This window comes from Oncorhynchus tshawytscha, linkage group LG06, assembly GCF_018296145.1.
Source record: "Oncorhynchus tshawytscha isolate Ot180627B linkage group LG06, Otsh_v2.0, whole genome shotgun sequence".
Classification (NCBI taxonomy): domain Eukaryota; kingdom Metazoa; phylum Chordata; class Actinopteri; order Salmoniformes; family Salmonidae; genus Oncorhynchus; species Oncorhynchus tshawytscha.
The window spans coordinates 61,347,482-61,362,211 of NC_056434.1; the positions used below are offsets into that span (position 1 = coordinate 61,347,482).

At 42.5% G+C, this 14,730-nt stretch overlaps 1 protein-coding gene across 2 annotated transcripts; it reads left to right on the forward strand.

Moving 5' to 3' along the window:
* Positions 1 to 214: 214 nt before the first annotated feature.
* On the forward strand, positions 215 to 3,860 carry LOC112252828 (cytochrome P450 1B1). Of its 2 annotated transcripts, XM_042323478.1 has the most exons (4): positions 215 to 571; positions 745 to 1,759; positions 2,574 to 3,217; positions 3,372 to 3,860. In XM_042323478.1, exons 2-3 carry the CDS (start codon positions 753 to 755, stop codon positions 3,184 to 3,186), a joined length of 1,620 nt encoding a protein of 539 aa, XP_042179412.1. In that variant the 5' UTR covers positions 215 to 571; positions 745 to 752; the 3' UTR covers positions 3,187 to 3,217; positions 3,372 to 3,860. The 2 variants fall into 2 exon arrangements, with proteins under 2 accessions (XP_042179412.1, XP_024280233.1); XM_024424465.2 differs by having other exon boundaries at positions 2,574 to 3,860.
* The last annotated feature ends 10,870 nt before the right edge of the window (positions 3,861 to 14,730 follow it).

Below are 14,730 nucleotides of genomic sequence, written 5' to 3' on the forward strand. Positions count from 1 at the left end.
GTAGGGGAGGGGGAAGGGAGGAAGAGGGGAGGAAGAGAGAGTGAGTGAGAGCGCGTGAGAATGTGTGTGTGTGTGTGTGTATGTGTGTGTGTAAGTGTGTAAGTGTGTAAGTGTGTGAGGGGGAGGGAGGGAGGGGAGCAGACACCCCTTACAACAAACCAGGACTCAGACGCTGACGAGCTATGATGCTATTTGACACTTCTGTTTGTGATAAATCATTTAACTCGGGACAGCAGAAGGCTATTCGCATGTGGAGTGTGGAAGGTCTAGAACTGCACCAAATGACAAATTAAGTTACTGGACGTATAATGGTTTACTTTCTTGTCTATTGTGCAGGTTATGAGGATTTTATTCTCCAATAATCCTTACTTTCAATCACTGGATCCGCTATATAAAGACGTGACCTATAATTACCGCGCTTCTTGCATTTATATTAAAATGTAGTCTTACCATCGGCATCGACGGGACAAAGGACAGGAGCTTATTCTTCAAAACATCGATTAGTAACCGACAGACTGCAATTAACATAAGGCTGTTCTTTACTTGGAAGAAGCAACGAATTGACTGCAAGGTGGTGTATTTCCATCCTCAATATTTGACCCGTTAACAATAGGATATGTTGTGCCATATTTTGTGCTGCAATAATATTACCACTATATTCTTAATTTTACTTGTGAGTTCCCCTAGAATGAGTTAATATTTTTTCCCCCAGAAATAACATTGCTTTCTCTCAATATATTATAGGCTTCATAATGGACATGCACATTATATTCGAGGAGATGACCTGGCCATCGCCACGGAGTATATTATTGGCGTCTTTGACTGTCGTCTTTGCAGTGCACCTGTGGCGCAGGATCAGGCGGAACTGGGACGTATGCAGCCCGCCTGGACCCTTCGCTTGGCCGGTCATTGGGAACGCAGTAGAGGTTGGCAAAACTCCTCACCTCTATTTCTCTCGCATGGCACGGAAATATGGGGATGTCTTTCGAATCAAACTCGGCTGCCGGGACGTTGTGGTGCTGAATGGCGACGCAATCAGGCAGGCGCTCATCAAAAAGGGATATGATTTCGCAGGCAGACCGGACTTTACTTCTTTTCAATACGTTTCCAATGGCGATGGCATTGCTTTTGGAAAATTCAGCGAATGGTGGAAAGTGCACCGAAAAGTAGCCCAATCTACTGTTCGGATGTTTTCCACCGGCAACATGAACTCCAAAAAGACCTTCGAAAACCACGTTGTCTGCGAAGTTAGGGAGCTGCTCCGTCTTTTCCTGGGAAAAACGCAAGAGCACAAATATTTCCAGCCGATGACATACTTGGTGGTATCAACAGCTAACATAATGACCGCCGTGTGCTTTGGAAAGAGGTATTCCTACGACGACGCAGAGTTTGCGCAAGTTGTGGGACGAAATGATCAATTCACCCAAACAGTAGGGGCTGGGAGCATCGTTGATGTGATGCCTTGGCTCCAGTATTTTCCCAACCCAATAAAAACCATTTTTGACAATTTTAAAGAGCTCAACCGGGAGTTCAGTAAATTTATCGTTACTAAGGTTGTCGAGCATCGAAAGACCATTCAGCAAAGCACAATCCGGGACATGACAGATGCTTTCATCATGGCATTGGACCATTCTCAGGACAGCTCGACCGGAGTCTCGCCAGGCAAAGATTATGTGCCACCTACTATTGGTGACATTTTTGGAGCAAGCCAAGACACACTGTCTACTGCACTCCAATGGATCATTCTGATACTTGTGAGGTAATAGCCTACGTATTAATTTTGAATCAGCTAAAGTGTAATTAAAGTTCTCGTTTTCCCATAGGCTATAATATGTTCTATTAACAAAACATTTTATATTTTAGTCATTAAGCAGTCGCTCTTATCCAAAGCAACTTACACTAAGTGCATTCATCAATTCACAATAGCATATATGCTTTAAGTTGAGAAAACCTATGCGTAAAACAGAAAAAGCAATTTTGTCTTGGGAGAATGATCCAACCTAATGTACTAGTATGCCACTGTCTCACTATCAACATCAAATAACGAAAGAGTACTATGCTCTGCTCTTTTTTGCTGGCAGCCTACTCCTTTACGTGCTCCTGTGTCCCGCACGTCAGTAGCAGAACTAGGATGTTAGGTAATAGTCTTAAATAGGAGAAGTGCCCAGGCAGGTATTAGAAGCCTCTCATGAGGGCTCCGCTGTACTGAAATTTCGCTTGATAAAGTAATCTGAGCCGCAGAACATCATGATGTGAGTTGCCAGTTTGCGCGGGAGAAATAAAACAGTTTCGATAGTAATTCATGTTTATTTTGTCCAGTATTTAGTATTTACTTAGGAATTCTTGGCATGTTGGCAACTGTAACCATGCTACCAAATCCCCAAATAACAAATTGCCAAATAACTTGTAGCCTATATCAACCTGCTGCTCATAGTTACCCATCAAAAAATATTGATGTATTGAGTATGCCCTCAGTGTTGAAATGGAGGTTAGCTTCCCAATAGGAAATTATTATATCAATGAACAAAGATACCTGTGTTCTGAGTGTTCACTTTTGACCATGTCCTATATAGGTTTCCTCATATCCAGCTGCGTCTCCAAGAGGAAGTGGACAAAGTGGTCTACCGGAGCCGCCTGCCCACCATCGAAGACCAGTCTCAGTTGCCTTACGTGATGGCCTTTATCTACGAGGTGATGCGCTTCACCAGCTTTGTGCCTCTCACCATTCCCCACAGCACCATCAACGACACTACCATCATGGGCTACACCATCCTCAAGGACACAGTGATCTTCATCAACCAGTGGTCCAGCAACCACGACCCCGCCAGGTGGACACAACCAGAGACCTTTGACCCCCTGCGCTTCCTGGACCAGGACAGCTCTTTGAACAAGGACCTGGCCAGCAGTGTGCTCATCTTCTCCTTGGGAAAGAGGCGGTGCATCGGAGAAGAGCTGTCCAAGATGCAGCTGTTCCTATTTACTGCATTGCTGGCACACCAGGCCCACTTTAGTCCCGACCCGGACAAGCTGCCCACCATTGACTACACCTATGGGCTGACCCTGAAGCCCAATAACTTCTCCATAGCAGTAAATCTACGGGACACCATGGACGTCTTGGAGGAGGCTAGTCAAAAGCCCTTCTATGGGGAGACCCAGGAGGACACAGGCAACTCCAGATCAGACTGAGAATATAGTTGCCAAAAGCATTACAAAAACGGTAAATGAAGCTTTTAAGAAGTAGATTCATGAACTGAAATTCTTCCTCATGTGCTATCAGGTATCAGCTACTATATAGTTAAAACATGTATTTATGAACTGAACACTCAGGCAAAATACCCTTCATATACATCCTTATTTTCTTTGTTTTACAGGTAATCACTCATATGACTATGGCTCACAAAAATGCAACTTTTAAAGATTGTTTTTAATAGGTTATTGCACTGATGTTTGTATATCTTTCACTGGAACATGCCAGAACATTAAAAAAAGTGTGCAGTGTTCATCTTAGGGCGATGGCATGTTCTTTTACACTTGTTTGCCACTTCATTTGACTGTATTTACTGGAATATTGACCAATTGGAGTTATTTTGCTTGCACCCACCACCTCAGAGAGTGTACATTTTATGGCCCAAATGACCTCCCAACAAGGTCAATATGATACAGAGAGAATCTTGATTTATGTAAATATAGGTAACTAGGTAGATAGTAATACCAACCTTATTACTATTAAAAACAATAATTGTGTTTTAAGTGACATCGTGTTGGTAATTCTAATGAGCAGCCCTACTCTACATTTGACATATGCACTAAGGTTTTACAGAAAACTCAGATTGTTGTGCTTTTAAAAAAAATTGAGTCAACTTTAAAAAACAAAATATGGCAACCAGCTCTCATCAAGGCAAAGGGTGGCTACTTTGAAGAATCTAAAATCTAAAACACATTTAGATTTCTTTGTCACTTTTTTGATTACTACATGATTCCATGTGTGTTCTTTCATAGTTGCGATGTCTTCACTATTATTCTACAATGTAGACAATAGTCAAAATAAAGAAAAACCCTGGAATGAGTAGGGTGTGGACAAACGTTTGACTGGTACTGTACATTTGTTAAATTGAAATGGTAATTTAAAAAAAAAATCTATATTTGAATAGCTTTTTCTTTTTCATGGTCTTTTTGTTCTCTTCGAGTGTGTGTTATGTCTTCATGCGCTTGAACGTTCAAATGGCTGCTCTGCAAAAGTCCTTCATATATACCATATTAAGATTCTTCATTTAAGATACCAGTTATCAAATGATTTATTCTCCATGTTGTATTGAATACAGAACATAATCATTCTGTTACTGCAACTGTGATGTTGCTCCGGTGAGAGGATTTTACGATATCTATCTGAACGGATGACATTGAGTTGATGAGTAAAGGTAATATGTGTGATATTATACAGTAACACTAAATTAAAGGACATTTTAATTCTTGCTTGATTTGTAACTAGTGTATTTATTATACTGATATGAGTTGGAGGAACACGAGATTGCGTTTTGTTTATTTTAACACATGCCTCAGAATAGGAGGTACATCTAACCAGCTTTTGAGTAAGTAGGGGCTCATTCGAACCAAAATAAAAAGTCACGTGGGCAGGTGGAATAAAAATGGAATGCTGATACTGCAATGTTTAGGAATACACAAAGGTTACATACAAAGTCACTCAACACTTCCATATCTCAAACTCACTATGGCCGAGATTCTCTATTTTTAAATGACCGGTTCAATTGTTCCCGAAAATAGAATAACCTTTGTGTATTTTCTGAAATGACAGAATTATTATTAGAAATACACTTTGTCTGGTTAGTTTGATACAGTAGATTTCATTACTTTCTTATTTCAGCGAGCAAATGTATTGTACTGTATTACGGGCACATAGCCATGTCATGTTGCAACAAATGGGGAGAGTCCTTTCCCTGTAGTACGTTTTTATCTCGCTCACCCAGAACATCCTGTACTTCATCAGAGAGATACTTGCAGCCAGACAGCCAGCTTGGAGTGCGTGACAAATTCAGATAAAGCCAGATGATCACTGATACGCTACTCCCTTGTGCTCTCCCTTTTACCTAACAGAAAAGGAAGACAGTCAAAGAAAACGATTTGCCTCAGATCTCAGTGTGAAGGAAAAGCGTAGATAGACAAGACTCGGAAATTCCGCACATGAAATAATGGCGGGGTTGTGAGGGTTTGATTTTTTGAAAGGCTTTAAAAAAAATAATTTAAAAAAACATATTCCAACGTAAAGGCAGAACTACGCGTTCAGGGTTCAAAGCTCTCATCAGTCCTCATCCAGCACACATGACCCTATGGATGGTCGGGGACATGTTGAATGCACCTTCAACATCATATTTGTCATGTACATTTTAGTGGGCCCCAAAAAAGAAGTGGTATGCATGCCTGCAAAGCCACTACACAACACAACACTAAACAATACATTAATTGCACTATAACGGTGACAAACGGTGCCCACAAACTGTTAGGGCCTACATAAAGCTGTCCCAACAGCAGAGTCCCAACACCTTACCACTTTCAGCAGAGCCTTGTCTGTCAGCGAAACAATTTCATTTAGTGCCTTAAAAAAACATAGCTGATATGGCAGACTTGCTTAAATAAGGGGACGACAAGCTGATAAGAGGCAATCAGTGATTTCAATTAACACATGAACGAGCAAGCGACGATGGACTTAGTCAATATAACTATTTGTTCAGCACTTTTGAAATGTACTGTACAGCGACAGAATTCAGAACATGGGCCATTCTTAACACGGAACCCAAACCAGCTGCGCCCGGGTGCGATTGTGCGTAAATGTATTTTGTCCCCCTACACGAAACGTGATCACGACAAGCAGGTTAAAATATCAAAATAAACTCTGAACCAATTACATTAATTTGGGAACAGGTCGAAAAGCATTAAACATTTATGATAAATTAGCTAGTTAGCTTGCTCTTGCTAGCTAATTTGTCCTATTTAGCTAGCTTGCTGTTGCTAGCTAATTTGTCCAGGGATATAAACATTGAGTTGGTATTTTACCTGAAATGCACAAGGTCCTCTACTCCGACAATTAATCCACACATAAAAACGGTCAACCAAATCGTTTCTAGTCATCTCTCCTCCTTCCGGGCTTTTTCATCTTTGAACTTATATGGTGATTGGCATCTAAACTTTCATAGTATTACTACACCGACCGGGAACACAGTTTGTCTTTCAATCACCCACGTGGGTATAACCAATAAGGAGATGGCATGTGGGTACCTGCTTCTATAAACCTATGAGGAGATGGGAGAGGCAGGATTTGGAGCGCGACCTGCGTCAGAAATAGACAGGACTTCTATTTTAGCCATTGGCAACGCGAGCGGTGTGGCCAGCCTATTACAGTGTACTCCATGTACAAGTCAGAACCGTGGGATAAATAAATGGGGCATTTAAAACATAATGAAAGCTCTTACAATATTCGATGATTACATTTCTCTAACACAGGTTATAGGCTATTTGTGCATCCCCAAGTCAGAACAGTAGGCAAATTAAAAGGTGAAAATAGAGCAAATGATTAGGGTCAGGCACATTGGACGCCGTTTGGGTCGTTGCCTGTCAAAAAAAGATACATGTCATATAACACGATTTGACATGTTAAATAAGCTTTTAATTTGACATGTCAAATAACACAATTCTAATATAGAATGTTGTGTGTGCTGAATTTGCACGTGCAAACCAAGCGCCACTACTACTAACGTTATGTCAAATCAAATCAAATCAAATCAAATTTTATTTGTCACATACACATGGTTAGCAGATGTTAATGCGAGTGTAGCGAAATGCTTGTGCTTCTAGTTCCGACAATGCAGTAATAACGAACAAGTAATCTAACTAACAATTCCAAAAAAAAAACTACTGTCTTATACACAGTGTAAGGGGATAAAGAATATGTACATAAGGATATATGAATGAGTGATGGTACAGAGCAGCATAGGCAAGATACGGTAGATGATATCGAGTACAGTATATACATATGAGATGAGTATGTAAACCAAGTGGCATAGTTAAAGTGGCTAGTGATACATGTATTACATAAGGATGCAGTCGATGATATAGAGTACAGTATCTACGTATGCATATGAGATGAATAATGTAGGGTAAGTAACATTATATAAGGTAGCATTGTTTAAAGTGGCTAGTGATATATTTACATCATTTCCCATCAATTCCCATTATTAAAGTGGCTGGAGTAGAGTCAGTGTCATTGACAGTGTGTTGGTAGTAGCCACTCAATGTTAGTGGTGGCTGTTTAACAGTCTGATGGCCTTGAGATAGAAGCTGTTTTTCAGTCTCTCGGTCCCAGCTTTGATGCACCTGTACTGACCTCGCCTTCTGGATGACAGCGGGGTGAACAGGCAGTGGCTCGGGTGGTTGATGTCCTTGATGATCTTTATGGCCTTCCTGTAGCATCGGGTGGTGTAGGTGTCCTGGAGGGCAGGTAGTTTGCCCCCGGTGATGCGTTGTGCAGACCTCACTACCCTCTGGAGAGCCTTACGGTTGAGGGCGGTGCAGTTGCCATACCAGGCGGTGATACAGCCCGCCAGGATGCTCTCGATTGTGCATCTGTAGAAGTTTGTGAGTGCTTTTGGTGACAAGCCGAATTTCTTCAGCCTCCTGAGGTTGAAGAGGCGCTGCTGCGCCTTCCTCACGATGCTGTCTGTGTGAGTGGACCAATTCAGTTTGTCTGTGATGTGTATGCCGAGGAACTTAAAACTTGCTACCCTCTCCACTACTGTTCCATCGATGTGGATGGGGGGTGTTCCCTCTGCTGTTTCCTGAAGTCCACAATCATCTCCTTAGTTTTGTTGACGTTGAGTGTGAGGTTATTTTCCTGACACCACACTCCGAGGGCCCTCACCTCCTCCCTGTAGGCCGTCTCGTCGTTGTTGGTAATCAAGCCTACCACTGTTGTGTCGTCCGCAAACTTGATGATTGAGTTGGAGGCGTGCATGGCCACGCAGTCGTGGGTGAACAGGGAGTACAGGAGAGGGCTCAGAACGCACCCTTGTGGGGCCCCAGTGTTGAGGATCAGCGGGGAGGAGATGTTGTTGCCTACCCTCACCACCTGGGGGCGGCCCGTCAGGAAGTCCAGAACCCAGTTGCACAGGGCGGGTTCGAGACCCAGGGTCTCGAGCTTGATGACGAGCTTGGAGGGTACTATGGTGTTGAATGCCGAGCTGTAGTCGATGAACAGCATTCTCACATAGGTATTCCTCTTGTCCAGATGGGTTAGGGCAGTGTGCAGTGTGGTTGAGATTGCATCGTCTGTGGACCTATTTGGGCGGTAAGCAAATTGGAGTGGGTCTAGGGTGTCAGGTAGGGTGGAGGTGATATGGTCCTTGACTAGTCTCTCAAAGCACTTCATGATGACGGATGTGAGTGCTACGGGCGGTAGTCGTTTAGCTCAGTTACCTTAGCTTTCTTGGGAACAGGAACAATGGTGGCCCTCTTGAAGCATGTGGGAACAGCAGACTGGTATAGGGATTGATTGAATATGTCCGTAAACACACCGGCCAGCTGGTCTGCGCATGCTCTGAGGGCGCGGCTGGGGACGCCGTCTGGGCCTGCAGCCTTGCGAGGGTTAACACGTTTAAATGTCTTACTCACTTCGGCTGCAGTGAAGGAGAGACTGCATGTTTTCGTTGCAGGCTGTGTCAGTGGCACTGTATTGTCCTCAAAGCGGGCAAAAAGTTATTTAGTCTGCCTGGGAGCAAGACATCCTGGTCCGTGACTGGGCTGGGTTTCTTCCTGTAGTCCGTGATTGACTGTAGACCCTGCCACATGCCTCTTGTGTCTGAGCCGTTGAATTGGGATTCTACTTTGTCTCTGTACTGGCGCTTAGCTTGTTTGATAGCCTTGCGGAGGGAATAGCTGCACTGTTTGTATTCAGCCATGTTACCAGACACCTTGCCCTGATTAAAAGCAGTGGTTCGTGCCTTCAGTTTCACACGAATGCTGCCATCAATCCAAGGTTTCTGGTTAGGGAATGTTTTAATCGTTGCTATGGGAACGACATCTTCAACGCACGTTCTAATGAACTCGCACACCGAATCAGCTTATTCGTCAATGTTGTTGTCTGACGCAATACGAAACATCTCCCAGTCCACGTGATGGAAGCAGTCTTGGAGTGTGGAGTCAGCTTGGTCAGACCAGCGTTGGACAGACCTCAGCGTGGGAGCTTCTTGTTTTAGTTTCTGTCTGTAGGCAGGGATCAACAAAATGGAGTCGTGGTCAGCTTTTCCGAAAGGGGGCGGGGCAGGGCCTTATATGCGTCACGGAAGTTAGAGTAACAATGATCCAAGGTCTTTCCACCCCTGGTTGCGCAATCGATATGCTGATAAAATTTAGGGAGTCTTGTTTTCAGATTAGACTTGTTAAAATCCCCTGCTACAATGAATGCAGCCTCCGGATAAATCGTTTCCAGTTTGCAGAGAGTTAAATAAAGTTCGTTCAGAGCCATCGATGTGTCTGCTTGGGGGGGATATATACGGCTGTGATTATAATCGAAGAGAATTCTCTTGGTAGATAATGCGGTCTACATTTGATTGTGAGGAATTCTAAATCAGGTGAACAGAAGGATTTGAGTTCCTGTATGTTTCTTTCATCACACCATGTCACGTTAGTCATAAGGCATACGCCCCCGCCCCTCTTCTTACCAGAAAGATGTTTGTTTCTGTCGGCGCGATGCGTGGAGAAACCCGCTGGCTGCACCGCTCGGATTGCGTCTCTCCAGTTAGCCATGTTTCCGTGAAGCAGAGAACGTTGCAGTCTCTGATGTCCCTCTGGAATGCTACCCTTGCTCGGATTTCATCAACCTTGTTGTCAAGAGACTGGACATTGGCGAGAAGAATGCTAGGGAGAGGTGCACGATGTGCCCGTCTCCGGAGTCTGACCAGAAGACCGCTTCGTTTCCCTCTTTTCCTGAGTCGTTTTTTCGGGTCGCTGCATGGGATCCACTCCGTTGTCCTGTTTGTAAGGCAGAACACAGGATCCGCATCGCGAAAAACATATTCTTGGTCGTACTGATGGTGAGTTGACGCTGATCTTATATTCAGTAGTTCTTCTCGGCTGTATGTAATGACACCTAAGATGACCTGGGGTACTAGTGTAAGAAATAACACGTAAAAAAACAAAAAACTGCATAGTTTCCTAGGAACGCGAAGCGAGGCGGCCATCTCTGTCGGCTCCGGAAGTTCCAGAGGTTATGTGTTTACAATACCGCGTTGGTGCAAATAGACCAAATTATTAGGGTGAGGCACATGGGCTGCTAACAGCTTACTACACAACATACACTTAGTATTACTTTCTTGGCTACATTATACATTTATCCCTGGCATATTACATCATTAATGCAGCAGCACACAAGACATTTTTGGACTCACCTTGTGAAGGTGGCGCAGCGGTCCTTTGTGGGCAAATCTTGTCATCAAACTTTGTCATCAAAGTCTAGCATTCTCTGGATTTATGGCCAGAACTCGTAAAAAAACACAGCCACTCCATTGAATAGCAGGCTAATATTAGTGGTTTCTTTGCCATGCTTGCAGTTAGCTACTGATTCCCTCCAAACAACTCATTGTTGAATTTGCGATTTCCAACTTGTTGTGTAATCTTTATGTGCAATGGCCGATGAGCACCGATATGTTTTATCTATAATTTCTCTTCATTATTTCTCTTCATATGGCAAGGATTAAAAAGGATTTGCCAGCATATTGGCGGCTTAATGACAACTGATGGTGACTGCTTGCTAAGACTTTGAAAGTAAGATGTTGACATAATCAGTCAAATCAAAGCTACTGTAGATATAATGTGATTTGATGTCATTCTATCTATGGCCAATGACCTTGAGCCTTCTTGGATGGGCACTTCTAATATAACTCTATGGCAGAATCCAAGGGGCAAAAAGTTTTGAGATCCAACCTAAGAATTGGGGAGGATGTACTGTCCCATGAGTGACAGAAAACTGAGCCAATCATGACAGAAAACTGAGCCAATCAGGTGCAACGCTCTATATTTTCTGCTGGCTAGACCCACCACAGAAAGCACTGAGCTAGTGCTCAAAACAGTGCACAAAACAGGTGGGACTCAGCCCCACCTGCCCTGAATGATGGGTCGCTACTGTCCCCGACAATATCAGCTTCAGGGTTATTACTGGATCACAATACAGGCCCTGCTAACCCCTCTTGGGTTACAGGAAGGCAGGCAACACTCTACTGTTACATTATTACCCACACAAGCCAGGAGAGAGTAATGAGTGTTGACCTGGCAAATGAAAGAAGAAGCTTTACACCTCTGAAAATCCAGGGAACTTCCTGAAAAATAAAAAACTGACATCGAATACCCCTTTGAGCATGGTGAAATTATTAAATACACATTGGATGGTGTATCAATACAGCAGGTCACTACAAATTGACAGGTGTCTTTCCTAACTCAGTTGCCTGAGAGAAAGGAAACAGCTCAAGGATTTCACCATGAGGCCAATGGTGACTTAAAAGAGTTACATAGTTTAATGGGGCTGTGACAGGATGGACCAACAACATTGTGGTTACTCCACAATACCAACCTAAATGACAGAGTGAAAAGAAGGAAGCCTGTACAGAATAAAACAATTCCAAAACATCCATCCTGTTTGCATTAAGGCACTAAAGTAAAACTGCCAAAAATGTGGCAAAGAAATTCACTTTATGTCATGAATGCAGTGTAATGTTTGGGGCAAATCCAACACAACAGATCACTAAGTACCACTCTTCATATTTTCAAGCACGGTGGTGTCTGCATCATATTATGGGTATGCTTGTCATCGCAATGATTAGGGACTTTTTTTGCCCCAAAATAAAAGGAATAGAGCTAAGCATAGGCAAAATCCTAGTTCAGTCTGCTTTCCACAGACACTGGGAGACAAATTCACCTTTCAGCAGGACAATAACCTAAAACACAAAGCCCTACACTAGAGTTGCTTACCAAGACGAGGTTAAATGTTCCTGAGTGGGCTAGTTACAGTTTTTATGTAAATTGGCTTAAAAATATATATGGCAAGACTTGAAAATGGCTGTCTAGCAATGATCAACTACCAACTTGACAGAGCTTGAACATTTTTTTTAAGCAATAATGTGCAATTATTTTTCAATCCAGGTGTGGAAACCACTTAGAGACTTACTCAGAGAAAAATCACAGCTGTAATCACTGCCAAAGGTGATTCTAACATGTATCGCCTCAGGGGTGTGAATGCTAATGTAAATGTATATTTCTGTATTTAATTTTCAATAAATTAGCAAAAATTTCTAAAAACATGTTTTCACTTTATCATTATGGGGTATTGTGTGTAGAAGGGTGTGACAAATATAAAGGTCATCCATTTTGAATTGGCTGCAACACAACTAAATATGGAATAAATCAAAGGATATGAATACTTTCTGAAGGCACTCACTGTATTTGGTATTTTATTCGGATAAATAATGTCATAAGGATGGATGTATATGGGTGGGGCTTTCTTGGAGCACTTGTCACACCTCAGCTGTCACACATCAGCTGTCACACATCAGCTGTCCTTGTGCTTGTCTTCATCCCCCTCCATGTGTTGCCCATCTCCCCCATTATCCCCTGTGTATTTATACCTGTGTTTTCTGTCTGTCTGTGCCAGTTCATCTTGTTTTCCAGGTAAACCAGCAGTTTTCTCCAAGCTCAAATTCTGAAGAATTAAAAAAATATATAACGACTTGGGGCTAGCCATTGTAAGTTCAGAATCACTCACCCCAACAGTGCCTGTGTGCTGGAGGCGAGCGAAAGCTCAGGAGGGGGAGGGGGGCTGTACCAGACAGGGGGAGACAGGCCAGGACAGACCATGAACAGATCGGCAGGTGGAATCCAAGCAGCAGTGCAGCAGGCAGCGGGAGTAGATGTCTGACCCACTTGGGAGAAGCTTTTATTTCTGGAGGCAGCTTTCTTGTAAATAATGCCAGTGGATGGCTTCAATGACTCCTGCCACTTGTTGGGCCCAACGGCATTGAACACCTCTCACTTCACACCTTCGTGCTAATCTAGATCTATCCTTTTGTAAAAAAACACATTGAAAAATGTGAGAGCTCACATGCAGCTGTGTCTCTCTCTCTCTGCTCCATCCCTGAAACTGAATATATAAATATTGAATTTGTATATTTAAATACATTGAAATTGAATTTTAAAACAGAATGCGATATTAATTCAACTCAATTCTAAATCATGAAATACAAGTTCAATTCATGAATTAAATTATTCCATTTGTGAATTACAAATGCAAAAATATTGAATTCAAATTCAATGTCTTAAAACATTTTTTACATTCAAATAGTTTCTGTTGGCACTGATATCGGTCCATATAATGGCCTCAAACCCTCGCAATGACACTACAAGCTTGGCACACCTGCATTTGGGGAGTTTCTTCCATTCTTCTCTACAGATATTCTCAAGCTCTGTCAGGTTGGCTGCCCCATCTACACACAATTACCTCATAATGACAAAGTGAAAACATGTTTTTATATATTTTTGCTAATTTATTGAAAATGAAATACAGAAATATCTCATTTACATAAGTAATCACAACCCCAAGTCAATACATGTTAGAATCACCTTTAGCTGCGATTACAGCTGTGCGTCTTTCTGGGTAAGCCTCTAAGAGGTTTGCACACCTGGATTGTACAATATTTGCTCATTATTCTTTTCAAAATTCTTCAAGCTCTGTAAATTTTGTTGTTGATCATTGCAAGACAATCACTCAGGAACATTCACTGTCTTCTTGGTAAGCAACTCCAGTGCATAGTAGATCTGGCCTTGTGTTTTCGGTAATTGTCCTGTTGAAAGGTGAATTCATCTCCCAGTGTCTGGTGGAAAGCAAACAACCAGGTTTTCCTCTAGGATTTTGCATGTGCTGAGCTCCATTCTGTTTATTTTTTATCCTCAAAAACGTCCCAGTTCTTAACGATTACAAGCATAACCATAACATGAAGCAGCCACCACTTTGCTTGAAAATATGGAGAGTGATACGCAGTAATCACAGCCATTAAACTCTAACTGTTTTAAAGTCCCCCATTGGCCTCATGGTAAAATCCCTGTGCGGTTTCCTTCCTCTCCGGCAACTGAGTTAGGAAGGACGCGTTTCTTTGTAGTGACTGGGTGTATTGATACACCATCCAAAGTGTAATTAATAACTTCACACCTTCGTGCTACTTCATCAACCTCAAGGGGATATTCAATGTCTGCTTTTTTTGTACCCATCTACCAATATGTGCCCTTCTTTGCGAGGCATTGGAAAACCTCCCTGGTCTTTTTGGTAGAATCTGTTTGAAATTCACTGCTCGACTGAGGGACCTTACAGATACCTGTGTGTGGGGTACAGAGACTTCATCAACCTCAAGGGGATATTCCATGTCTGCTTTTTTTGTACCCATCTACCAATATGTGCCCTTCTTTGCGAGGCATTGGAAAACCTCCCTGGTCTTTTTGGTAGAATCTGTTTGAAATTCACTGCTCGACTGAGGGACCTTACAGATACCTGTGTGTGGGGTACAGAGATGAGGTAGTCATTAAAAAAATTATGTTAAACATTATGTTAAACACTATTATTGCACACAGAGTGAGTCTTATGTGACTTGATGAGCAAATGCTTACTCCTGAACTTATTTAGGC